Consider the following 26,391-nt stretch of genomic DNA (forward strand, 5'->3'; position numbering starts at 1 on the left):
CCAGTGTTTCCTCATTAAGATAACATGAGAGCGTTTCCTCAGTTCGTTCAGCAAATTATTTAGATTTATTTATTTATTTATTTATTTATTTTTATTGTTTTTATTACTTTTGTTGCATATTGTGTTGTTAACCTTAGGATTGTGGGGTGGGTTTGGGGGTGGGATCTTTTTCTTAATTTATTCTATTTTAAGTTGTTTTTCTTGTACAGCACTTTGTGTTACAATGTCATTGTATGAAAAGCGCTTTATAAATAAAGTCTGATTGATTGATTGATTGATTGACTAAAATCAGGTTGAATAGATAGCAGCCGTCAGCTCGGCTGTATTTTTGGGTCAGGTGTTCCTCATCTTCCTCCTTATATTTACAGTTGTCAGTTGGTAGTAGTTTTGGCACTGTGGGGAAGTTCTAGGTCCTGGAAGAGGAATTTGGCATCTCCATAAAGCTGATGTCAGCATATTGAATAACTGAGTACTCTAAAGTCTCCAGGAAACTATTCTTGAAAACCTAAAACAAAATGTTTTTCTGTTTCTTTTTGCATTTGATTGTTTGTGTCATTCTGTTGTCCCAGTCTGATCACCTCTGTGCGGGTGATCAGCCTTAGTTTTGACACTCTCAAAAATCCCTTTCTTGAATTTCCCTATAACTCAATAGGATCACTCTATAAAAGTTTAAGCCGTTTACTTAAATCAAAAATAAAACAAATACAGAAAGGTGTCCATTTTCCATGTTTTTATCCACAAATCCTAAAAGAGAGTGAGAAAAAGAGAGAAGTCAAAAACCATGTGGCTTCACTCTCTCCTTGCCTAACTGTCCCCTCATTAATTCCAAAACTAATCTTCTATGGAGATCAACAAACCTTTAAAGGGGGCGGGTTACAGCATGCATGATTCAGCCACCATTCCAACACATGACATTCTATGTCACAAATCCAAATACCTTTTTAATATTATGAGAAAATACTTAACAGCATACTAAACTTTAACCTTTTACCACCTATTAATACATTTATATATGTATCTGTATCCTTATAAATTAACTATCTATGTAAATTATTACTTTGCAAATGAACTTAAATGATTAAATATAAAAGTGATATAACAGGAATAATATATATTGCCCTTTACTGTGGATTCAGGACTCAGCTTGTGGTCTGATGGAGACACAGTGAAGGCAACATAGCCATTGCACCACTCTCTCTGTGTGTGTACACAAACCATAGTTACAAAACTGCATCACAAACTGATGAATGCATCTTGGATTGTGTCACAAAATATCCCACAGCCTTCCTCTGAAATGTGAAAACTTAGCTTTAATAGCTGCACTCAGTCTGCACACAGCTCCTTTGATAATTGGCCCTGAGTTTGTGTGACCAACTTTCATATTGGAGAACAACGTTCTCTTGTCTAGCTTACATTAAGGCACAATCTTTATAATGCCGTGATGCAACAGCATGGTGTCGGTACTCTGTGTTAAGGACTCGTCAGACTTTCGTGGTTTTGCATCAACCGTCCCAGTGGCTTTCCAGTGTCTGCTGTTTGCTGATTTGTCCATTACACAAACAAACAAGTGCAACATAGTTTATGATGTGTGGATATTAGACAGCCGGTTCAGTGAGCACGAGTCCAGAGAGTTTGCAGTGGGCTGTCTGAGACCTTAACTGTTGTCAAGGACTGTGTTGCAGAATAATTGGCCGTTCCAAATCGGGGGAGATAACGTGTAAAAAAGAGTTATTAGAATGTGAATAATTGAAGATTCACCTAACCCCGGAGTTGGCCAAAGCTCATCAGCACTGCTGAGATTTTAAATCCAACTTTATGATACTCTTTATAGCTTCAAGGTCAGGCTCCCGGACAGCTGGGCGCAGAAAGTAATGGAGGAGGGGAAGGTAATGTCCTCTCCTCCCTGAATGAGTACTGCAGAGGAGTGCTTGAGCAAGGCAGCTAATGCCATCCTCTCTGGTGATTAGTAGAAAGATGAGGCTTTAATAGACACTTAACAGGATTTAATGTGTTCCCTTTAATGGCCGGAGATGCTTTAGAAAAAAAAAAAGAAAAGCTGCATGCTCAGCAAGCTTACATGCGCAAAAATAAAAAGTAAGCAAAAGGAAAAAATATCACAGACGGTTCATGACATGATGGGTAAAGTCTGCATGAAGGAACAATAATCACTGACGCATAAACAAGAAGCATCAGCGTTATACGAGAGGGCATGTGCACAAGAGAATAAATGTAATAACAGACCCAAACAGCTTCAAGGTCCGGGGTTTGTCTCACTATTTGGGCTGTAATAAAAACTGCACAGAAGATCATGATGTAACAGCGGCTGGCCCCCTTGAACATTGAGTCATTATTTATTTCATCATGTGCAGAATAGTTTCAAACTGCGTCATTAAAGGACGATGTGATGAACAACTTTTAAACACAAAGTCTACAACAATGCCTTAATCTGGACAAGTTCCTGCCTCACAACCTGTCAATCACCCTGTCAGAGATTATCAGCCTCTGAAGAGACAGCAGATGATGATTACACGGTGTAACGCCGCAGAATAACTTCAGAAGAAAACGTTTCTACATTTTTTTTTTCTCTCAGCTCTATAGACAGAAGCTGTTGATTTATTTTTGTCTCTCCCAGAGGAAGATTTTACTGCTCAAGGCTTTCTCTTCTAAGTCCCCGGTGACAAAATTGAGATTCTCACTTCAGCCTCATTCAAGTTTCAAATTGTTCTCATTCGTTTCTCCTAAAATTAACAAGGAGAAATAGTTGAGACATGAGTCTTATTTGAGACTTAAAGGTGACATATTATGCTCTTTTTCATCAATATATATCGGTCTAAGAGGTCCCCAAAACATGTCTTTAAAGTATATTGCTCAAAAAAACCCACTTTGAAATCAGATTTTGGTCTGCCTGTAAACCCCTCTTTTTCAGCCCTGCTCAGAACAGGCTGTTTTCTGTGTCTGTGCCTTTAAATGAGAATGAGCTCTCTGACCACGCCCCCTCAGGAAGTGGATGTGTCCTCGGCTGTCCAGCACGTTGATCTAATGTTTACATGTTAGCTGAATATACACGGCTGCTCACAGACCCGCGTTACTTCAACCCTCTGAATTTGATCCAGAATCTGATCCTGAAGGAGAGGCGCCTGTAGAAGGACCTTTCTGAAGGATTGGTCACAGATTTAGTGTTTCGTGTTGTTTTATTTGTCAGTATGTCGACGTGTCTTGGTACACAGCTACGAACATCTAGCTATGTGGCTATGCTAACTTGCGCTAGCACTTTTCCATGAAAAATAAAAATAATCCTCTAGATCTTCAAATCTGCAGACGTGGGGAGTAAAACCGACCTTTGTGTTTATTAAGACAGCCTACAACTAGCATGCCTCCCTCCTAAGCTCCTTGTTAGCACACATGTTTGCAGGGAATGAAAAACAGAGGAGGGGTTGGGTTGAAAACACTGAAAACTGAAACGGCTCGTTTCATCACACATTTACAGAAAGGTGGAGAAATCAGAACAGGGGCAGAATGGATTCTTTTCATTTTCGGGGGGTTTGTAGACATGCCAGGGACACATATTTCAGGTAGAGAACCATTAAAAAGTCCATTTTGCATGATATGTCACCTTTAAATGAGAGATCTCATTAATGGCTAATTTTCTTCTCTTTTTTCAAAATATATTTTTGGCCTTTTTTGCCTTTATTTGACAGGACAGCTGAAGAGAGACAGCAAATGTGGGGAGTAGTGAGTGGGGAAGGAAATGCAGGAAATGGTCGACCGGCTGGGAATCGAGCCGGCGACCCCTGTGACGAGGACTGTAGCCTCTGTATGTGGGGCGCTTAGACCACTAGGCCACCAGCGTTCAAAAGAATCCACCCTTTAATTGTAATAGTCTGGCTAAATCTGGTCGGCCCTTTTGCGGCCCATATTTTAAATAAATTGTCTGTAATACCTGGTATGAAATCTCTATCTTTTGCAGTTTCTCTCAAATCCACTAAATCTTTGTGAAGTTGTTTTGTTCTCAAACAGACTTGTAAAGGAATGACCATAGTGTGAAGTCAAAGAAGAGATCATTTGACATCTAAATAGCTGATCTTGCAAGTGGTTCAAATGTTTTAATGAGAATTGTAAGTTTGTGGACAATTACATTGAAATCTTAATTTTGCAGGGCACTATAAATGTTCATGAAAAGATGAGCTCAGGCTCTTTCTTTGCTCCATCTGAGCTCAACTTGAGACACAAAAACTGAGTCTGACAAAAACAAATGGATGAGGTTAGATTGAGACAATTGAGAGAGCTCCCTGATTTCTCCACCTGAACTCAAAAGGAGTCACAACACTTGAGAAATACCTGAGAATCATTTCAGATTTTGACCAGATCTCCCTTTGAAGGCAAGAATGAGAAACAGGAGACATAAGCTAAAGTCTCATTTTGCTTTCAAACAGATCTCATTGTTGTCTAGGAGACATAAATGAAACACTTTTGAGATCCCCTCTCTAAATTTATTTTCCTATGGGTTTGTGCCAAATCTGAATCCTAATGATTGGATTAAAAATAATAAAGGTGTACAAAAGAAGGAAATAGTGACAGAGTGTTAGATAACTTCAAATTTACTTTACAGACAGTAAACTGGATTTTCCTGTTTGCTGATAAGTGTGTTTTCTCTCCAGTCAGCACGACCCGAACATCAATAGAAACCTAATTTTAAGAACTCAGTTAAGATGACAAAAGACGCACAGGCAGCAGGTAAAGCAGTTCATCACATAATTATAAGAGGAGCCTGATAGAGTTGGATATTACAGCTTTATTTCATGATGAGTTGCTAGGTGACTCGGCTGGCCTGAAGAAATTGGCAGCACTGTGGTTTTTATCATTGCCCAATGCACAGAGCAACACGGGCAACGCAGCCAAAGTATCAACTTCTGCGCTCACTACATCACAAACACTCGCTGTGTGTTTCTGAGCGAGCCAAGAAACATAATAACCGTGCAGGAGGCTGATGTCGTTCTGCTCCAAACACACGTGTCCTGCTCCAGAAAAAATGAGCACAGATCAGGTCTGGTGCTGCGGCTCTACCACATTTTTCACCTTCCCTCGTGATGTGAATGAAAACACTCACAGACCATTTTCACTGTCATTCACACGCTTCTTTTAGAGAGAGGGAAATGGAGATCAATCCGTTGTGGAAGCATTTTGATCCCTTATATGGAGCAGCACCATAGACTGTATGAATATTAACCTGTGATGTCACCCATCTGTTTCTGATGCGCTGTTTTGAGGCCAATCAGCGGCGGCAGCCATATTGGAAATGTTGAACTCAACATAACTGCTGTCGAGCGAGTGTGACGTAAAGAGGCGGGCTTTGAGCCTCCTAGCCAACAGCTACAGTGTTCCCGCCTGTCAATCAAGTCAGCTGTGCCTCTCATCAGAAGACTTGTAATCTCAATATCTTTGGAATTGCTGGGGTGTGAAGAAAAATTCACCCCGTACAGTGTGTGCTGATCGAGAAATGAGCTATCCAGACTACCTTGTTTTTTGTATCAAATAATAATAATAACTGGGATTTATATAGCGCCTTTCAAGAAACCCAAGGTCGCTTCACAGGGTCAGGTAGGGGGTCAGGGGGGTAGGTGGTAGAGCTGAAGATATTTGTCCAACCCCTGGTACGGTCATAATTTCTATCATTTTACACAGGCTCGGGCCAGGCTCGGGCTTGCGTGGTAAATGAGCGGTGAATCTGGACTCCCCTCAGCAAGCAGTCGTGCGTCAACGGCACGAGCACTGGACCTCTATAGGATCGCATCGTTCCTCTGGCCAAAATTTAGCCAGCTGAGAATGTTGCCACACTCAGACAGGGAGGCCGTACATGCTCATGCTCATACGTAACAACAATATCCGGTCTGTCACGGAGTCAGAGCTTGCAGCTTGTTCAGCCCATAGACTGTATAAAAATAATACTGAATCCCCTCCTCCTTTTTTCATTACCTGCACATGTGTGCTAACAAGGAGCTTAGGAGGGAGGCATGCTAGTTGTAGGCTGTCTTAATAAACACAAAGGTCGGTTTTACTCCCCACGTCTGCAGATTTGAAGATCTAGTGGATGATTTTTATTTATCATGGATAAGTGCTAGCGCTAGTTAGCATAGCTACATAGCTACATGTTGTAGCTGTAGCTGTGTACCAAGACACACGTCAACATACTGACAAATAAAACAACAAGAAACACTAAATCTGTGACCAATCCTTCAGAAAGGTCCTGCTGCCTTTCTGGCAGAGGTCGGTTTTACTCCCCACGTCTGCAGATTTGAAGATCTAGTGGATGATTTTTATTTATCATGGATAAGTGCTAGCGCTAGTTAGCATAGCCACATAGCTAGATGTTTGTAGCTGTGTCCCAAGAAACACGTCTACATACTGATAAATAAAACAACAAGAAACACTAAATCTGTGACCAATCGTTCAGAAAGGTCCTGCTACAGGCGCCTCTCTGTCAGGATCAGATTCTGGATCAGATTCAGAGGGTTGAAGTAACGTGATCTCTGAGCAGCCGTGTATATTCAGCCAACATGTAAACATTAGATCAACGTGCTGGAGAACCGAGGCACATCCACTTCCTGAGGGGGCGTGGTCAGAGGGAAAACAGAGTGTTCTGAGGAGGACTGAAGAAGAGGGCTTTTCAGGCAGACCAAAATCTGATTTCAAAGTGTTTTTTTGAGCATAAACTTTAAAGACATGTTTTGGAGACCTCTTAGACCAATATATACTGATGAAAAAAAGCATGATATGTCACCTTTAAAATGACTGTCATGAAAGATGAAACTGATGTTCTTGGCTGGTGGAAGATCAACAGACCATCCTACCCAAAACTTGCAAAATTAGCCAGATCAGTAATGAATAATGTCGGGGTTCGGGCTATAAAAAATATAGGTCATTCAGGTTCCGACGGGTTCGGGCAGAATTCTGTCAGGGTTGGGTCGGGTCGGGTCTAACTTTTAAGGCCCGATTACAGCTCTAGTAGGTGGGGACAACACTAGCTACTGGGGAAAGGCCTTGAGGAACAGGTATGTTTTGACTGCTTTTTAAAAACTGTCCAGGGTTGGGGCGCCGCGGATGTCGGGAGGGAGAGAGTTCCACAGAGTAGGGGCGGCCACACTGAAGGCTCTGTCTCCAAAAGTCTGCAGCTTATAGTCCGGGGGATGGAGAGGAGACCCAGGACCGAAGACCTTAGGTTCTGGGATGGAGTGGGTTGGTGGAGGAGGTCAGCCCGGTATTGGGGGGGGCAAGGGCATGCAGGGATTTGTAGGTGAGGAGGAGGAGGAGGAGTTTACAGGAGATGCGGTACTTTACAGGGAGCCAGTGGAGGTGAATGAGAGTGGGGTTAAGATGAACTCCAGTTTTTAACACATCTGCATTGGCTTCAGTTCTCATGGGTTGAGCATCACAGAGCTGTGGAGCAGAAACACATTGTTCAACATCTTTTATAGAAATCTCATTTATCACGTTCATAACTTCTTTGTTTTCATGAAAGTCTTTTACTTCCTTCACTTTTGTTTCCTTTCTGTCTGTCTGACCAAAGGTAAATGAAGATTTTAAGAGTGTTCAGTTGCCATTCAAAAATTAATGAATTCAGCCCTGTCATGAGACGTGTATAGAGCCTTTTTTGAATATACCGTAAAAACCCCTTAAAAGGTTCTTAGCTGTCAGCGGCGTCAAACTTTTTATTGTGGTTGTGACAGAGTTTGACAGATCAATTAGGAGCACGCTGTGCAGAAACTTTAAGACCGGCCACCTGTGGAAGGTAAACCATAGAAGACCACTAACCCCCTGCAATTTTTCTTAAATGCAGCTCAAACCTCAAACCTGCTCCTTGAATTTTAAACGCAGAACTTCAGATGTATGCCTCAGCCCCCATAGTCTGCTGACGGTTATAAAAAAAAAAAAGGAGTAGCTGTCATGAATGTGTCATCTCTTGTTTTTATGTCTCCTTAAAAAAAAGTGCCTTGGGTTACAAAGGATGTGTACGTGCATTTTCCTGGTGTGACTCATGTTGTTTTGATGCATATATATTTAAAGTGAAACAGGATTAGTTCCATCATTTTCACCCTTCATTTCTTTTTTAATGTGCCTGCTCTCTTTTAACATGAATGACTCTCTAATTTGTTTTAAAAAAAGTTGCTCTCTCATCACTGGGGGACAAACTTCTTCAGCTGATGGGAGAAAATGCACAAAGAATGTCATCATTTCAATAATTAGAGCACTGGTTTCAAGACGGCACAAGAAATACTCTTAAATAATGCGTATACTTTACTCATCAGGTTTCATAATGTCATCTTTAATATGATGCTCTGCAGATTAAGTGATCTGACCACCGTTAGCAATGATAATCTTATTTATAAATCACATTTCATTACAGTCAAGATCAATGTGTTTAGATTAGGGACAGAAAAACATAGACATATAATGACAGTTGCTGCGGTTGTGATTAACCTACATAAATGTAATTCATAAAGCATAGATCCAACATACCTCAGACACATCAATAATAATAACAATAATAATTGTATTTGTAGAGCACTTTTCAAAAACCAAGTTACAAAGTGCGTCACATGGGCAGCAAAATAAAAAAGGCAGTTCATAAAAACACACAAGTCAATATAAAGAAAAAAAAACATATTTTAAAAGACATAAAATTCCCTTAAAATAACTCTAAAGGAATACAATTCTTTGAAAATATATTTCTTAAGACAGTGAAAATAAAATAAAACAACATTAAATTAAATTCAGATAAAATCAGAAAAATTGTCTACGTAAAAAATGTGTTTACATAATAATAATAATAATAATAATGATAAAAATAATAATATTTATTTATAGAGCACTTTTCAAAAACTATGTTATAAAGTGCTTAACAATGCCTCAAGGACACGTGCAAAATAAAGAACAATTTAAAGCTGGGGTTGGTAATCAGATTTAGATACACTTTTTGTTATACTGGTTAAAATGATCTTTATGTCCTGATGGCAATCAATACATGATGTGTTCCTAAAAAAGAAGGAAGAAAAGCTGCTATCTACAGCCAGAGTAAACCTGGGAAAACACCAACCAATCAGCCTTTTTTGGGTGCCAAAATTTTAAACCATTCAAATCCCGTCCTGCCATTCTGCCCGCCTCCTGCGTACATTTCCCCGGCGTGTACTCCTCGTCCCCGTCTCCTGCCTCTGCTTCCCCTGACTCTACTGACTGCCCCTCTCGCTCAACCTTGGGCCTGTCCCCTCTGACCCGATGAGGTGCTTTGCTCAGGACTGTAGTCCGGATCAAAGTCTAAAAAGCTCTCACCAGAATGTAGATGTATTGTAGCGTCCGTCCAGACGCTGTAGGGATGACGAGCCGATTCGTGAACACGTTGATCTTTAGTAACCGGTCACTGTCAGCTGTGATCACGACAACCAACAAAGCAACAATCAATGTTTGAATGAATGAAGAACTTCTCTTGTCTCTCCTCTCTCCAGCTCACACTCTCTACACCTCTCCTGATGCCTTCACTAACCATCAACACTGTAGGAATTAAGAACATCTACACTGAACACATTTAACAAACAGTAGAGCTGTTACAGTATTATAATTTGTCTCCTGATATCGTTTCACTGGTACAACTGGATAATGCTAGAATGACAGTTGTAAGTACTAACAACAGCCATATTTATTTGTGTTTTTCACTATGATAATGTTTTGGTGAGGACTGGTTTTGAATCAGTCACCATCATATGGTCGCAAGTCAGCGGCGCTCGTGCATGTGAGCGGGGGGGGGGTCGTTTTGGAGGAGCTCTGAGGGAGGAGGGGAGGGGTTAGACGGAGTCCTGAGGAAAAGCTACATTCAAATTCATGCTAGTTTTCTGAGACTGCCAACCCTAGCTTTAAGAAGCCATACAGACAGTGCAAGTGTCATTGCTATTAAAAGAACATGAAATCATAAAAACCTAAAAACCACATAAAAGCAAAATACAAGCAAAATAAAAGCAGGACCCTGTGCAAGACACCTTGATCAAATAAAATCAGGAAATGCTCTTCGATAAAAGTATGTTTTGAGCGATGATTTAAAAGAGAGCATAGAGTTCGCCAACTTAATTTCCTCTGGCAGTTCATTCCACAGCTGTGGGGCCCGGACTGCAAACGCCTTGTCCCATCACATAGTGTGACCGAGGATTAAGGAAGAAAAAAAAATCAGACTTCAGGAATAAACTTTATTCTAATGAGAATTGAGTTGCAATGTTATGAGAAAAAAGTCTTAATTACAGGCTCTGGTTAATCCATCTGTGGGCTACAACAACAACATATAGGGTGATATAAGAAAAGCAGCCAGCTGCCGGCGCTGAAATGAGGAACGTGGATCATCTTGCAAAGTGAAACTCAACAGCTGAGGACAAACAGTGTTTGTTGCAGAATGCAGAAGCGTGCACAGGCTGTCTATCAGCCTAACTCAGTGTCTCAAACAATCCATTCAGAGTCCGGATTCTTATAACAATGTGGTGCTGATGTGATAACAGATTGAGTATTCAGTTATTTATCAAAGCTATACTTAAGTATAATTTCACAAGATGCTGCACACTCCATATTAATTCAGGTGGCTGCAAACTGCTCCTCAGATCCATCCCTTCATAATAACACAGAGGCTAACTACAGACTAAAATTTGGACCCTTTTACAAGATTATTTTCAAAAATGTGCAACTTTAACTCTTTTGTAACATGTCAACATAAACAGCACAAAGAAAATAAAAACCTAGAAGAGCCTTTCTGCATAATATCAACCACACAAGTCATCATATTTACACACTCCCAGAGTTTTCTTCTACAGATGAAGTGACAGATAGATAATCTGGCCTGTATTGGTCATTGAATGCAGACTCAGATGCTGAAGTCATGTTAAGCTGTTTGTCTTGTAGCTCTCTGACAATACCAGAACAACTCTGGAACTGAAAATGAACACACATGTTCTTATTGTAGTAAAACAATAGCACATAAACACAACAGATAACAGCATAGCACACAGAGTAAGTAAAACCATCTTCAAATCTCCCAGAGTCCAAAATAAAACAACAAATTATCCATTAATGTTTAGAAATATTAAATAAGTCATAAAAACTTACAAACAAAGCTCCTCTGAGGCTCAGCAGAATGAAGATGTGTTATAACATGACTCTCAAATACCAACATAGCCATGTGATCATGCACAACCAATAAGAAACAAGCAAACTGTACAGCGGTTCTGACCCTAACCTCCATGAGGAGGTCCTGGGTTCAACCAGCTAGTCATGTGATTCAGAAGATATATTGTTTTGAGTTTAATCATAAAAGTAGAGACGGCCGTGATGGACCTCAGGTCTCCAGGCAGTTTGTTTCATCGAGGAGGACCACAGTAACTCCTTCACCGGACTTTGATCTAATTCTGGGTACGGTTAGAGACCTCCACCTGATGACCTGAGGTGCCAGATGGTCTGTGAGCAGGTCAGAAATATACTGAGGAGCTGAACCGTTGAGCGCTTTATGGACTAATAATAGGATTTGAAAGTGATTCTCTGCTGAACGGGGAGCCAATGAAGTGTTCTGAGAACCCCAGTGAAGTGTTCAGAGTTTCTTGTGCATGTCAGGAGTCTGGCTGCTGCATTCTAAATTAGCTGGAGACATCCTGCAGGTTGTTTGGATAGCTCTGCATACAGAGCATTGCATTAATTTAACCTAGTTGGAATGAATGCATGGAATAATTTTGCAGCATTGCTTTGGGATATGATTGATCAACATTTTGGTGTGTTTTTTTTTTTTATAGTAAAGCACATCATGGTACAACAACAATCACAGTTTAAAGTGGAATAGTGGCCTTTGTATAAGGCAAGGCAAGTTTATTTATAAAGCACCATTCATGCAAGAGCAATTCAAAGTGCTTTACAGAACAGTGACAATCAACAAAAACACACAGCAGACACTTTAAACTTTTACATTATATATGCAGCCAGTTATGTTTGATCTACTCTCTCTCTCTGTGTACTTATGTAACTTAACGTACATAGTAAATAGTGTTGGGTCTTATTATTTATTTAGATTAGGAGGGATTATTCTAAATAATCACCCCCCCTCGCTGCTCTGAAGTCTGTAACTTGCAGAGTCTTACTGTCCCACCGGACACAGAATCACAACTATTCACTTTAACTATTCGATTCACCTCACTTCGTACTTTGAAAGCTCTGCTCTTAGTTTCTTTACAGGGAAGAAATAAACATTTGACAGGCTGAAGAGTCTTCTTTGCTTTTGAAATTTTCAAATATTCACCCCTCGACTTTCAGCAGTCTGAGAAAACATTTCTATGAATTATTAGTTAAAGAGAAAGTGTATCTCAAGAAGCCTCTTTGCAGGTGGCTGAGCACTGATTTAAACATTCCAGTTTAAAAACACCAAACCATTCAGAGAAACCTGCACAGTCCATCCAGATCTGGAGCTTTATATTCATTCCTCAAAGCTCAAAGGGAGAGATCATTTCTGATATACAATCAACAGAAAAGATGATCTCAAAGAGCCTCACCCACACATCGACAGCCTGTTTGCAGAGCCGTAATTAATCAGCTGCATATCTGTTTTTTAGATCATGTCACCTTCATACACATTAAACTCTCTGCAGATCTCTCTCTCTCTCTGAGCGGCTGTGTAACAGGCGCTCGCCCATAAGGCTTCATAGAAGCTTAAGAACTTCCTCTCCTCTGTTGCAGAAGTTTGCGTCAGACCTTTGTGTGATATGGAAGTGATTAATTTGACACAATATCTCTCATGCACATATGGAGTTCAGCAGAGCAGCTAAAGTTCAAACTGCTGTCAGGCTGTATCTCCTGTCAGATTTCTCATCTTGTTTCTGCTCATTACCGCAAAATAAACAAATATGAGACCATAAAGTAGAGAAACTTGAAAACAGTATTCTACTGCTGACGTCACGTGGCTTTTCCTGTTGCATAGTGCCGCTTGAGTGGCTGCTTGTTGCAGCAGCTCTCTTCGTTGTTCTTTTTTCAACTTTGTTTTCATATCTCTTTAGTTATCTTTGTATTTGGAGCCTGTCATGACTTTTAAAGACTCATTTGTTGACCATAGACACCAAACTGGATACGTTTGCAGAGTGTCCAGAGATCCTGCATGTAACCTTGGTAACACTGTTTACATACGAGATCAGCTGTTAGCAGCCCGTAGCATGTCGATGCTAAATGATGCTAGGCCCGATGTTCCCTGCAAGCCGAGGAGAAGTAGGCAAGGACGACGTGCTGGTGTTGAGGTGCAAGCTAAGAAAAGACGACATCGACCTGTCCTTCCACACACCGTTATTGGGAATGTAAGATCTGGGGGCGGCAGTAGCTCAGTCCATAGGGACTTGGCTTGGGAACCGAAGGGTTGCTGGTTCGAGTCCCAGCATGGACGAAGTTTGGCAAGTGGACTGGTGGCTTAAGAGGTGCTGGTTTACTTGCCTGGGCACTGCCAAGGTGCCCTTGAGCAAGGCACTGAACACCCAACTGCTTGGGTGCGCTGGTTGACGGCAGTATCCTCACTCTGCATGTTCACTGCATGTGTGTGCATTTGTATGTATATACCATATGCATTTCCAAAAATAGCATGAGTGAAAAAATTGAATTTCCCCCCTGGGGATTAATAAAGTACCTTTTAAAAAAATCTATCTATGATAAGGTGGACAAGCTAACCCAGCACCAGAGTAGCATCATGCTAGCAGAGCTAACACCGGACACGAACGCCACATTGGAAGGATTTCACCTGCTGTGGGCGGACAGGATACAGGAGAGCAAGACTGAGCTAGCTGGTGAAGAAGGCCAGCTCAGTCCTGGACCCTGTGGTTGATCTGTCGTCTCTGATGAACGTTTCTTTTCTATATATATTCTTGTAGAAATTCTTGTACTGTACACCTTCTTGTTTGCTGTTGTAACTCCATGAATTTCCCCGCTGTGGGACGAATAAAGGAGTATCTTATCTTATCTTATCTTTAAACTCATCTCAGCTCGAAATGTTCTTGTTAAAGAAACCGTGTTTGTGTAAACTGCTTGACCTGCCTTGTTGTTGAGTTCATTACAACTCTCTCTCGATGTCTTCCCTGCAGGTGGTTCATCTGGACAAGGATGAAGAAATGCAGAAGCTCCCTCTTCAGCCTCCTTATTACGACATGGCGCCCTCCGAGTCGACCCCCTTCACTGATAAGCCGGTGAGTGGTGACGCCATGAGCGGGTTCAAAGGAGCGTCTTTATGAAGGGGTCATCTTCAGCCGCTGCCTTGGGCCTGCCTGTAATTGCCGGTGAATGGGTTGAACTTTATGTGTGCCGTAATGCTCGCAGGTATTTGAGAATTGATTTCCAAATGAAATGCAGAGGTGTGACGCTTCCTGAATGTCACTGAGGATCCTTACCCAAGCTGACTCTGTCTCTGCTGCTTGTCTGGTGTTAAAAATGGACAGGAGTCTCTCTAACAAGCTGACCAGTAAATCCACTGGGTGCTCTGACTAAGCTCCTTATCTCATCATTTACATCTCAACCACTCACCTTTCTCTCTGGGCTGGATGACATCCCATCTGTGTGTGTGTGTGTGTGTGTGTGTGTGTGGATGTATTTTCACATTCTGACCCCACACCCATCACTTACTCTGCCCTCTGCCTCACCTCTGCTCCTCTTCTTCGTATCCATCATAATTACGTGTGTGTTTGCAGGGAAACCGTGTGCAGATAAATTGCAGCGTGGTGCTCGACAGTACATCATCGCCCCTGAGTGCTAACTGTTGACTGTGAAGTGTTTGCCTTGTTGTATCAGAGGCCTCTGCTAACTGTGCTGAGCACCCCCCTCGGTGCCACAGATGCTGGAGTGTTTCTGAGGCTTTATTTGCTTTGGCTGGAGTCTCTGCTTTGAGTTAAAGAAAAATAAAACTCTGGGACTTGTAGACAGCTTGTGTGCATGCGTTAGTCTCTGAGTGTGTAATGTGTTAGTGTGTGTGTGGAGAGAAATTCTTTTAAATGTGTCACACAGCAGTAAATGCAGCAGCCACACAGTAGCAGACAGGAACAGCCTGTTTTAAATTAGTATCACCATCGCTTACTGTATTGCTAATGAAGGTGAGAAGTGTCATGCTGCCTGTAACAAGGAAACATCTGCTGTTTGTGTAGAGAAGAAAGTGCGACAGAGAGCTGAAGTGCAGAAAGTGACGGCGGTAACACGGGGGTGTTTATCTGCTCTCCAGCCTTTCTTTAAAAAACCTTTTTCCCTCCATGCAGTGTCTCGTTCCCGAGAGCTTAAAGAAATAATAATCTTGTCATATTAAAATGCTAATAATGTGCATTCCAGAGTTGACTTTAATTAGCTCAGGTCTTCAGATTTGAAAGATGAGGCTAGGGGAATTTGTTTATTGTCAACAAATCCTATAAAGACACCAAAAACCAGCAAATAATTCAAGCATTGTTTGTGATGAAGACTGCACAAGAATTGGATGAAGCCACACAAGCTTGTTGATCATTTATTCTAAAAATTAACCAGATTTTTAAAGGTGACATATCACGCTTTTTTCATCAAAATATCTTGGTCTAAGAGGTCCCCAAAACATGTCTTTAAAGTTTATGCTCAAAAAACCACTTTGAAATCAGATTTTGGTCTGCCTGAAATGCCCTCTTCTTCAGTCCTCCTCAGAACAGTCTGTTTTCTCTCTGACCACGCCCCCTCAGGAAGTGGATGTGCCTCGGCTGTCCAGCACGTTGATCTAATGTTTACATGTTGGCTGAATATACACGGCTGCCCAGAGATCACGTTACTTCAACCCTCTGAATCTGATCCTGACGGAGAGGCGCCTGTAGCAGGACCTTTCTGAACGATTGGTCACAGATTTAGTGTTTCTTGTTGTTTTATTTATCAGTATGTAGACGTGTGTCTTGGTACACAGCTACAAACATGTAGCTATGTGGCTATGCTAACTAGCGCTAGCACTTATCCATGATAAATAAAAATCATCCACTAGATCTTCAAATCTTCAGGCCTGGGGAGTAAAACCGACCTCTACCAGAAAGGCAGCGGGACCTTTTCTGAAGGATTGGTCACAGATTTAGTGTTTCTTGTTGTTTTATTTGTCAGTATGTAGACGTGTGTCTTGGTACACAGCTACAGCTACGACATGTAGCTATGTAGCTATGCTAACTAGCCCCAGCACTTATCCATGGTAAATAAAAATCATCCACTAGATCTTCAAATCTGCAGACGTGGGGAGTAAAACCGACCTTTGTGTTTATTAAGACAGCCTACAACTAGCATGCCTCCCTCCTAAGCTCCTTGTTAGCACACATGTGTGCAGGTAATGAAAAACGGAGGGGGGATTCAGTATTATTTTATACAGTCTATAGGCTGAACAAGCTCCGAGCTCTGACTCCGTGACAGACCGGATATTGTTGTTACGTAACAAAAACAGGAAGTCTGAAACGGCTCGTTTCACACACATTTACAGAAAGGTGGAGAAATCAGAACAGGGGCAGAATGGATTTTTTTCATTCTCGGGGGGTTTGTAGACATGCCAGGGACACATATTTCAGGTAGAGAACCATTAAAAAGTCCATTTTGCATGATATGTCACCTTTAATGTTCTTCGGAGTCTCACTTCCTGTCTCACTCGATCCTCCCTGTGTGGATCGATGCGCCATGCTCCAGCATACAGCAAACACAGCAGCCTCGCATACTTGCTGCAGAGGGCTCTGGATTGCTGGAACAGAGAAGGAGAAGTTCACAAGCAAGGATATAAGTTTGAACATTTAATGAGTTATTTATGCGTAGTGTGGCCCAGCAGAAGGAGACTCAGGATGGGGGTTCCCACTAAGCGTTATCCTGCTAGAGCTGATCTTGACCCACGTTGTACCTGGAAGTAGACAAGGGCATAGAAGAAGTGAGCACAAGTTGAGTAGAAGTGGATAAGGAAAAAGGTTAAGGTGAGGGAGGGTGGGTTGAAGAATCACAGGCAAACGGTTGGAGTAGGCTGGATACCTTTAAGTAGGCTTGTCAGGTGATTTAGGGTGTGGTTTAGGCAAGGTCCTGCTCCCGAATTTAAGTTAACACCTTAACTTCATAAAAGCAATGCAGCTTACTGTGCTGTACTGTCTTTGGCTCATAGAAAGAGATAGAGACAAACAGAGAAACAACAACAGAGATGGAAAACCTGACTTATAGTTACAGTGCCTGTAACAAAGGTAAAGTCTGTGTGCGGTATGAGCAGGAATATTAAAGCTTGATTATTTTGAGATTGATGAAACAAGCTCGGGAAAGTCTTAGAGCAAAGGCAGGAGGATGAAAGCAAACAGGTTTTGGTCTTTTCATGGGATTTGTTGACTGTACATAGAATTTAAAACACCAGCCCTATACTCAGTAAAGTGAAGTGGACCAGTGTGTAAGATTTAAGTGGCTCTAGAAGCAGAAATTAAATACAATAGTTGTGAGTATGCTTTTATTTGCACACAATAAGAATCAGCTCTGCACAACAAATGCCATGTGGAGCAGACATGTTTTCTCCACAGCAAAGAATGGACGAACTAAACATGGAGGCCTTTTAATGTTTTTTAAAGAAACTAATGAAGCTAATCGTTCGTCTGGTTGGAGGTTAAGGGATACAATTGTCACAGTGTTTTTCACCTTTAATCAATCAATCAATCAATCAATCAATCAATCAATCAATCAATCAATCAATCAATCAATCAATCAAGCTTTATTCATATATCACCTTTCATACAAATCAAATGCAACCCAAAGTGCTTTACAGCGACTGAAAACAAGAAAGAAGCAGAAATGAAACAATGGCAAGACGTATTAAAAAACAAAGATGGATTTTAAAATAGAGACTAATGCACACCAACCACAATAAAATATGTGTAATTAAAATAAGTTAAAGCCTCAAATTAATATTAGGAATATAAATAGTTAAAATAAATAAATTAAAAGTAATAAGGATAAGAGTTTTTAGATAAAGCTAAGGCTAAAAAAATCAATAAATTCAGTAGATAAATAGAAATAAAAAATAAATACAATTAAATAAGATAATCAGTTACAATTAATAAAATAAGAAAGCAACATTTAAATCAATATCAAAGTACAAAGTAAGTAATACAATTGTTAAACCCTACATAAAAGCCAGACTGAATAAATACGTTTATGGTTTGCGTTTAAAAGTCTCAATATCTCTATCAGCTCCTCTCAGATCCTCTGGCAGGCTGTTCCATAGTTTGGGAGCGTAGTGTCTGAGAGCAGCATCACCAAATGTTTTTGTTCTCCTCTGAGGAACAGCTAAAAGAGAGAAGCCAGAAGATCTAAGAGGCCTTCCTGGTTTATACACTAAACACATCTCTGATATGTAGTCTGGTGCGAGGCCATGCAGTGCCTTAAAAACTAGAATTTTAAAATCAATCTGAAAAGCAACAGGCAGCCAATGTAAAGATTTTAAAATAGGCGTCATGTGTCTACCTTAGTATATTTCAGGCCGTATAGTCGCTGTCCATTTCTACATTTATCTTTTGAATCTGTATAAGATTTCCATCTTGGATCAATGATTCAGAAGATCTCTTGTCACTCTCTGCCCCTCGTCTGATAGCCTGCAGCACCTGACACATGCTTTGCAGGGAGAGAGGAGAGAGAGGTCCTTTAGTGCATCCCTCCTGTAATGCACCGATTGAATTGCAATGCCTTAAGTGTTAAATATGAACCTTCTTTATACAGAGGACGTAAAGTTATGAGCAGCTGGTTACTGCCAATGCCATTCTGCACAGGCTTAGTTTTGGGTCGTGGCAAAACGCCTTGTTATTCACAAGTCTTGTCCAGACACTGATCACCTGTTGAGATAACTGAATATTCAGAGAAGGGTTTGAGGTCCTTATAAAAATGTGCTTCGGATGAATATTGTCAAAAGATCAGACACATGCAGAAAAGAGAAACCGTAGGAGGCGGGGCCGGACACGCTGCTGTGTGTTTAAAGAGAGGGAAGCTGTCAGTGTTTGAATGAGAGGCTGGAAAAAAGTAAGGTGAGCTCTTTTTAACACACTGAAATAAGTTTGAGACTTATAAAAACTAACCTCATAGTAGACGTAATGAAATATACCTCAGGTAATGTGTTTCAACATTTTCACTGCCCTCCATCTCACCCAGCCTCCTCCTGTGGGAAACACTGTATCAGGTGATTATAACAGTTAGTTCCAAATGAAACCTCCACAGCAGATTCCTCTTAATATTACACACTGGTCCTTTAAAACATGCAATCAGAAAAGGTAAAGCTCTGTTTGGTTTCACTGAAAGAGACAGTCCACTCATGTGCTTGAGTTTCATGACTCTTTGATCTGCTCGTCTGTGAGATTTTTTCTGCTGTGTTTGGTGAACTTCTCTTATGCAACTCATGCACACAGTTTGAGCTTAAACTACTCTGTAAATATCTTTGCTCTGTGTTGATGTTGTGCTTTTTAAATGACGCATCTTTTCCCCACTAAACTTGCAGCGATAACTTAATCACCGTCGGTCTTTTTCCCCCCTGACGGATTGATTCTGATTTTCTGTGTAGTTATTCAAGGATATTAAACGATCATCTTCAATCCTAAGCTCAAAGGAACCGGATGTTTAATTCTGGTAATCTTTGGACACAGAGGGTAGATTTCCCCCAGATTTATTTCTTATCTCTGCTAAAATTCCACTCGAAGTGAAGTTCAGGGCTGCTCTTAAGATGAATAGGGCATCAGCGAGGTTTCTCAAAACACTATTTGTGAGAGACATGCGTTGACTGCTGAGCGTCGAGTGTTACTAATGATGATTCTCCCGGGGCAAAACACTCTCTGCCAATTTTGGAAAGCGATGTGGCTGTAATTTTCCCCCTGATTGCTCTCTGGTCATGACAAATATCACAGATATTTAAATATCCTGCACGTGCAGGGTGAGAGCGCTGCGTAAACATGCATCGCTGGAAAGGCTGCGCAGTAGATCTGAATTATTAATGTGAAATCCTGTAAAAGATTCAATCACTTCTGTGTAATCCTTTCTCAGGAGGAGGAAATATGGTACACAGATGCATTGGGGGCTGACAGGTATCATCTCATTGCAGTTCCACCCTCACACCGCCTCACCATATATGCGGGACAGCTGACATCTCTTCTGTGCATTTACTGTCATTACCCCCTCACTTTGACACCATTTTCATTACCAGGAAACAAGCCGACAGACTAACAGGAGAGATAGAACCATTTTGATCCAATCACTGACTCTCTCATGTCGTCCTTTTGACTCTCAGAATACATAAATACCCACAAGCAGCAGCAAAGTAGATTCTGGAGTCAAAATGAGCCGTGTGAAATAGGTTTGTGCGTTATCATCTGATGCTTGTCATCATTCAGATGTAATTTCAGTTTGCCGGTAAAGCGACCCTCGGTGCAAATCTGATTCTGTTTGTCCTCCTCTGTGCTGAAAACTTTGTGTTGCTGCATCTTTGGTCAGTTTAAATCAACACCATAAATGTGCGTCATTGTCTACGTTTACATGAGACTTTTAATTCAGAATTAAAATTAAATCCTCTTTAAAAAGATTAAAAAATGACCTAGTAAACACCTAATTCTGAATGAAAATAACCATTCCGAATTAACCTTAAATCCGAAGTAAGTGTCTGGTTTATTCTGATTTTAAATCCGAATTGAATAATTCCTCGATCATGTATAGGGGAGAACGGGGTTGGTTGTCACACTTTTTAATGTTTTGATGATTGCTCATCATCAAAACATCTTTCAATAGTCATTCCTACATTAAATTGAAGCTTAAGGTGTTGGCTTGAAATGTGTATCCCTCTCATTTTACAACTCATTGTAACAAAGAGGCAAATAACTATCAAAGACACTCTGACACATTGTGACAACCAACCCCATCATGGGGATGGTTGTCACACACACTATGGGGTTGGTTGTCACACACCATAGGGTTGGTTGTCACACACTATGGGGTTGGTTGTCACACACTATGGGGTTGGTTGTCTCACACTATGGGGTTGGTTGACACACACTATGGGGTTGGTTGTCACACACTATGGGGTTGGTTGTCACACACTATGGGGTTGGTTGTCACACACTATAGGGTTGGTTGTCACACACTATGGGGTTGGTTGTCACACACTATGGGGTTGGTTGTCTCACACTATGGGGTTGGTTGTCACACACTATGGGGTTGCTTGTCACACACTATAGGGTTGGTTGTCACACACTATAGGGTTGGTTGTCACACACTATGGGGTTGGTTGTCTCACACTATGGGGTTGGTTGTCACACACTATGGGGTTGGTTGTCACACACTATAGGGTTGGTTGACACACACTATGGGGTTGGTTGTCACACACTATGGGGTTGGTTGTCTCACACTATGGGGTTGGTTGTCTCACACTATGGGGTTGGTTGTCACACACTATGGGGTTGGTTGTCACACACTATAGGGTTGGTTGTCACACACTATGGGGTTGGTTGTCACACTATGGGGTTGGTTGTCACACACTATAGGGTTGGTTGTCACACACTATGGGGTTGCTTGTCACACACTATGGGGTTGGTTGTCACACACTATGGAGTTGGTTGTCACACACTATGGGGTTGCTTGTCACACACTATGGGGTTGGTTGTCACACACTATAGGGTTGGTTGTCACACACTATGGGGTTGGTTGTCACACACTATGGGGTTGGTTGTCACACACTATGGGGTTGGTTGTCACACACTATGGGGTTGCTTGTCACACTATGGGATTGCTTGTCACACACTATGGGGTTGGTTGTCACACACTATGGGGTTGGTTGTCACACACTATGGGGTTGGTTGTCACAATGGTATTTCAATGGGAAAAATCTTTTAAAAAAGGCAAGAAGGCAGAACTAAATTTGAAAGTTTAATTGCACTGACAAGTGATAGGCCTACATAACTTAATGCATTTTAACATAAAATGAGTAAGGAACATGAACAGGAAACACATCTTTGGGCCAGCCTATATAACAACATAAAGAACAGAACAAATAGGCAGAACAATAATGGCCGACTCAACTAGGCTACATGCAGTCACTGTCTGAGTTACAGTGATGGCAAATGTAAGGTCTGTGCACTCCAACTAATTTCACCATGCATGATTTTGCCAACATAGGGGTTGGTTGTTACATGTGACAACCAACCCCAAAGAGAATGTGACGACCAACCCCAACTGGAATTTTTTGCTAGCATCAAGGCTAACAACCATCTAACAAGTGGTTAGCTAGCTAATACAAATCTAAACTATAGCTTTCCTCTCACACTTTGTAAGGGTAACACTTGTTTTGTTATAAACCCATCGTTTAAAAGCCTAGAAGAAAAATACTGAGGAGCTGAATATTTACAATTTGACATGAAAAACACAAAAAGTCCTCTCACCTCAAGTTCAGCTGTCTTACTCCAGAGAAGACTATGTAGGTGAGCTCTGATCCTAATTCTGGAAATGCCCATACCCCAATTTGAGAGACAGCGCCCTCTGGTGGCGAGATATAACGAGTGTGCCAACCAACCCTGTTCTCCCCTACGTTCATTCCGCTTTAAATTAAGTCCGGTCGTTCTGCGCATGCCCGTTCCCTTGTCCTGTTGCGATGACTCACATATTTCAGGCTGAGGTAGAGCAGCCGTTGCACTAACCGTTGGCTTTGATTCACCAAAGTACTATCTTCCTCCTCCCTTCTCCGGTCCTCTATCTCTCTTCTCCTCCTCAGCTGACGGAAGTGAAGCAGTATGTTTGTGTAGAGCTGCTTATTCAAAACTAGAATCAAAATCAAAGTGAAAATCTTACTTATTGTGTGGTCTTCCATGTTCTAAGCGAAAATAAAAGAAGCAGGAACTGGAGTCTGTTTTCTTCCGGTAGATGTAAATACGTCACGCCCGCCCCTGTCCAATCAGAACGCTTCCCAACCCTCAGACCTTAAGCTGAATTGAATAAAGACGATGTAAACCTCAATTCGGATTTACTATTTCCATGTAAACGCAAAAGAGAATACTTTAATTCTGAATTATTTAAATCTGAATAATTAATTCTGAATTAAAAAAACATCATGTAACCGTGGCCATTATCTCCTTAAAGGAGGAAAAAGGCAGAGGAAATCAAAACCTTGTTTGCTTGAATGTTGCCCTGTTACCTTGTTGTCTTTTTATTTTGTCTTCCAGCCTCCTTTGTTTTTTTTTACAGTACACTCACAGCACTCTGCTCTCCACAGTCTGTGCATACTCTTGTGTTGTCAGAGAGTGTCATCATTTTTCAGACCACTATTGACTCGTTGCCTCTGAGTCTCTCCGGTGTGAAGCCGAAGACGACAATCTGAGAAGTATTTCTGGAATAAACAGCGCTGAAGGCCCTCATTGTCATTTATCGATTAGCCCATTAAGATAATTTACTCAATCATCCACTCGGCCAACTGCTCATCCAGCAATCAATCAGTCAGTCAATCATCAGACTTGTGTTTATGCACGGTGTTCAGAAGTTTAAATGAAGGTCTTTGTCTGCGTTTACATGCACGCTGCGATATCCTCCAGCACTAACTGTGGTTGCAGCCATATTAGTGATTTTATTCCCTGATCAGGAATCTGAGCTCTCTGCCAGACACGTGTCACTTTAATCCAAGCTTAGAAGTTGCAACATTTCCCAAAGTGTGTCTTGATTTGTTTATTTACTGTAATTGTTTTTGTTTAAATTCACTCTTCATGCCCATTGACTCCAAGTTCTGCATCATTTCTGAGAAATGTACACTTGAGCAACAGAATCATGCAAACAGATCTAAAGTAAACAACTGAGTGAAAGCAAACACTTTATTTCCTGGATGAGAGAAATGGAAAAACGTCTTAATGTGCATGTAAACAAGTCCAAAGTCCTTCTCCGTGTCCAACCTTTATTTGTGGTCTTTTATTAATTTGTGTCTGCTGTTTTGGTTTTCTGTTCATCATCTTTACGTGTTTGTCTGACTTTTTTATTTACCTGCTCCATGTGTTCAGATCTCTCTTTGCTCTCCTCTCTAACACCGCTGCCCACAAACTCTGAATGTCCCCATGACCATCATCAGACAATATTTGTCCCCAGCTCTCCTCTCTCTCTCTCTCTCTCTGTCTCTCTCTCTTCCAGTCAGTCTGTCTCTCTCACTCTCTCATATTTTTTTTTGGGCTGCCTCACTCCTCACACACCTCTTGCCTCTCTTGTCTCCAGAACTCTGGCCACAAGGATTGTGATGTCCAGTATGCGGAGCTGGATACTGCAGCTTTGGCCTCCTCTCCCAGCCCGCGAAGCTCTGCTCACACTGGCCCTGGGGATCTTGTCGAGTATGCAACCATCCAGCCTAGCTCACACTAGCGCATGCCATTATAGGCCTTTCCCCTCAGACTTTGGCCTCAAGGTACACAGACTGATGCACTCCTTCCCTTTGTTCATCCCTCTTTTCACATGCACAGACCTCTCCTTTATGTGCTCCACATGGTACCCTTGTCTTCCTTCCTTCTTTGGTCCTGGGCGTTGTTTGATTTCCCCCCTCTCTGCTCTGCAGTAAGTTGGATTCGAGGCGGGAACATTTTCATGTCCACATAATAAAGCAGTCGTGGCAGAGATGTGCAAAGACCCAATCCAACCAGAATCTGGTTGCACATAATTGCTGGCCATCACAACATCAACTAAAAAATGCTCTTTTATTTTCAGAGGTCATGTGAAGTGCGACTTACTTCTTTCTCTTCTTCTTTAGTCTTTCAGTGCATGAATTCTGATCGTAGAGGAGTTTGTAGAGCTCGTAGTTATGTCAATAATAGGAGAGATTTAGCTGCATGCCTACATTGCACGAATATCTAGAAGGAATGTTGAATCGCCGTCCGTGAAATTGAATTTATAGGTAGAAAGTTTCAAAATGTGCTTTAGGCTGTTTCCAACTTGTCTCCTAACAGAAATGACACTGTCAAAATATTGAAGATGCATCAGGTAAAAATATGTTTGCAAACAGACGCTAACAAAAATGTGTTTCTCAGCTGATTATGCCTCACTCGACAACCCTGATTGGCTATCAGGGAAAACAAGCATCTCGTCTCCAAGAAGCTGCTCTGATATCTCATCTGAAGCCCACGGGAGGGAGACGGGAGAAATCCTTCCATCTCACACAAACACAGCCCTCCTCACGCAGCACACTCCAAAATCGTCATTACAAACACACATACAGCAAAGTGGGATATAAGGGGGCACAAATGGCCGTGTCTCTCGGCTGGTTAGACTGGTTTCTATGACGATTCCCTCAGATGGGTTATTCTCGAGGCAATTCAGGAGCTTTCTACGGGCAATTGTTGAGACCTGCTGAGGCGCTCAGCAAAGTGTGTGAAACAGCAATCCTGCCCTCATTTACAAGCAATTTCATTCCACAGACATAAATATAGAAGTAAAACGCATTATCGTGCACAAAATCAAATCGACAGCAGGGATGAGTTGTTTGTGTTTTTAAGTTGTGTGATGCTCTATCTGAATGATAACTGAAGAATCAGGACACATTATTTCTGTTTGTTATCTTGAACTGCAGCTTTTGATTCACTTTTTGAGGTGACTCTCAGGTGTAACAGCACCAGGCAGAGAGAATTTCAAGCCACATTAAGAGCCGTGGTTCGCAGCAGGAGGAACAGTTTGACTTGTAACTAGATACCAAGACAGAAATCATGATATCAGTGAACTGCAGACACTTTGGTAACCCTCAAACTGTGAAGTTCAAAGAGAAGAGACAGCAGAGCAGTAATGCCTGATTTATACTTCTGCGTTGAATCGACGGTGTAGCTTACACAGGAGGTCCACGTAGCTCCTATACCTACGCAGAGGCCTATGCACGTAGCTGACGTGCACGTAGCTGATGTGCACGTAGCTGACGTGCATCTGCAAAAGTAACCAGAGATCATAGAGGGGCCGGAAGCAGGCGACCAGCTATCAGAGAGACCACACCGCCCTCAAGCATTTTGGCTGAGAATTGCTGCACGGCACGGACACATCAACGTACAAGTATGTAGTGCTCATGTCCACGTCAGCCCCTGCAGAAGTATAAATCAGTCTTAAGTCCAGTTTTCTCCACACAAGGAAGTTTGTTTGCATTTAGTAGTTTCAATTATCTTCTTTCTGCTGATCCAATATGACAACAATGATGAGCCTCACTGCATTGTTAAAAAAAACAAATCTATACATGACAGTGAGTACAATTAGAAGTTCTTTAATATGCATGATGAATAACAATGAAGTGTGTTTTTCATAAGCTTCCCTGTCTGCTATTCAGAAGAAAACTAAAACCTAGCTTAGGGACACAAGTGAATTTTAAAGGTCCCATATAATGATATTTTTCTC

General features: G+C 41.4%; 1 protein-coding gene across 2 annotated transcripts in view; it reads left to right on the forward strand.

Moving 5' to 3' along the window:
* Positions 1–26,391, forward strand: part of LOC117825290 — an 84,766-nt gene that overhangs the window by 41,113 nt on the left and 17,262 nt on the right. Inside the window, exons 4-5 of one of the 2 annotated variants that reach the window (XM_034701052.1) lie at positions 14,127–14,228; positions 24,247–24,433. In XM_034701052.1, coding sequence (XP_034556943.1) covers positions 14,127–14,228; positions 24,247–24,390 — 246 coding nt within the window. In that variant the 3' untranslated portion in view covers positions 24,391–24,433. The remainder of the gene's footprint in view (positions 1–14,126; positions 14,229–24,246; positions 24,434–26,391) is intronic. The other variant, XM_034701051.1, reaches the window with a different exon arrangement.

This window comes from Notolabrus celidotus, chromosome 14, assembly GCF_009762535.1.
Source record: "Notolabrus celidotus isolate fNotCel1 chromosome 14, fNotCel1.pri, whole genome shotgun sequence".
NCBI lineage: Eukaryota > Metazoa > Chordata > Actinopteri > Labriformes > Labridae > Notolabrus > Notolabrus celidotus.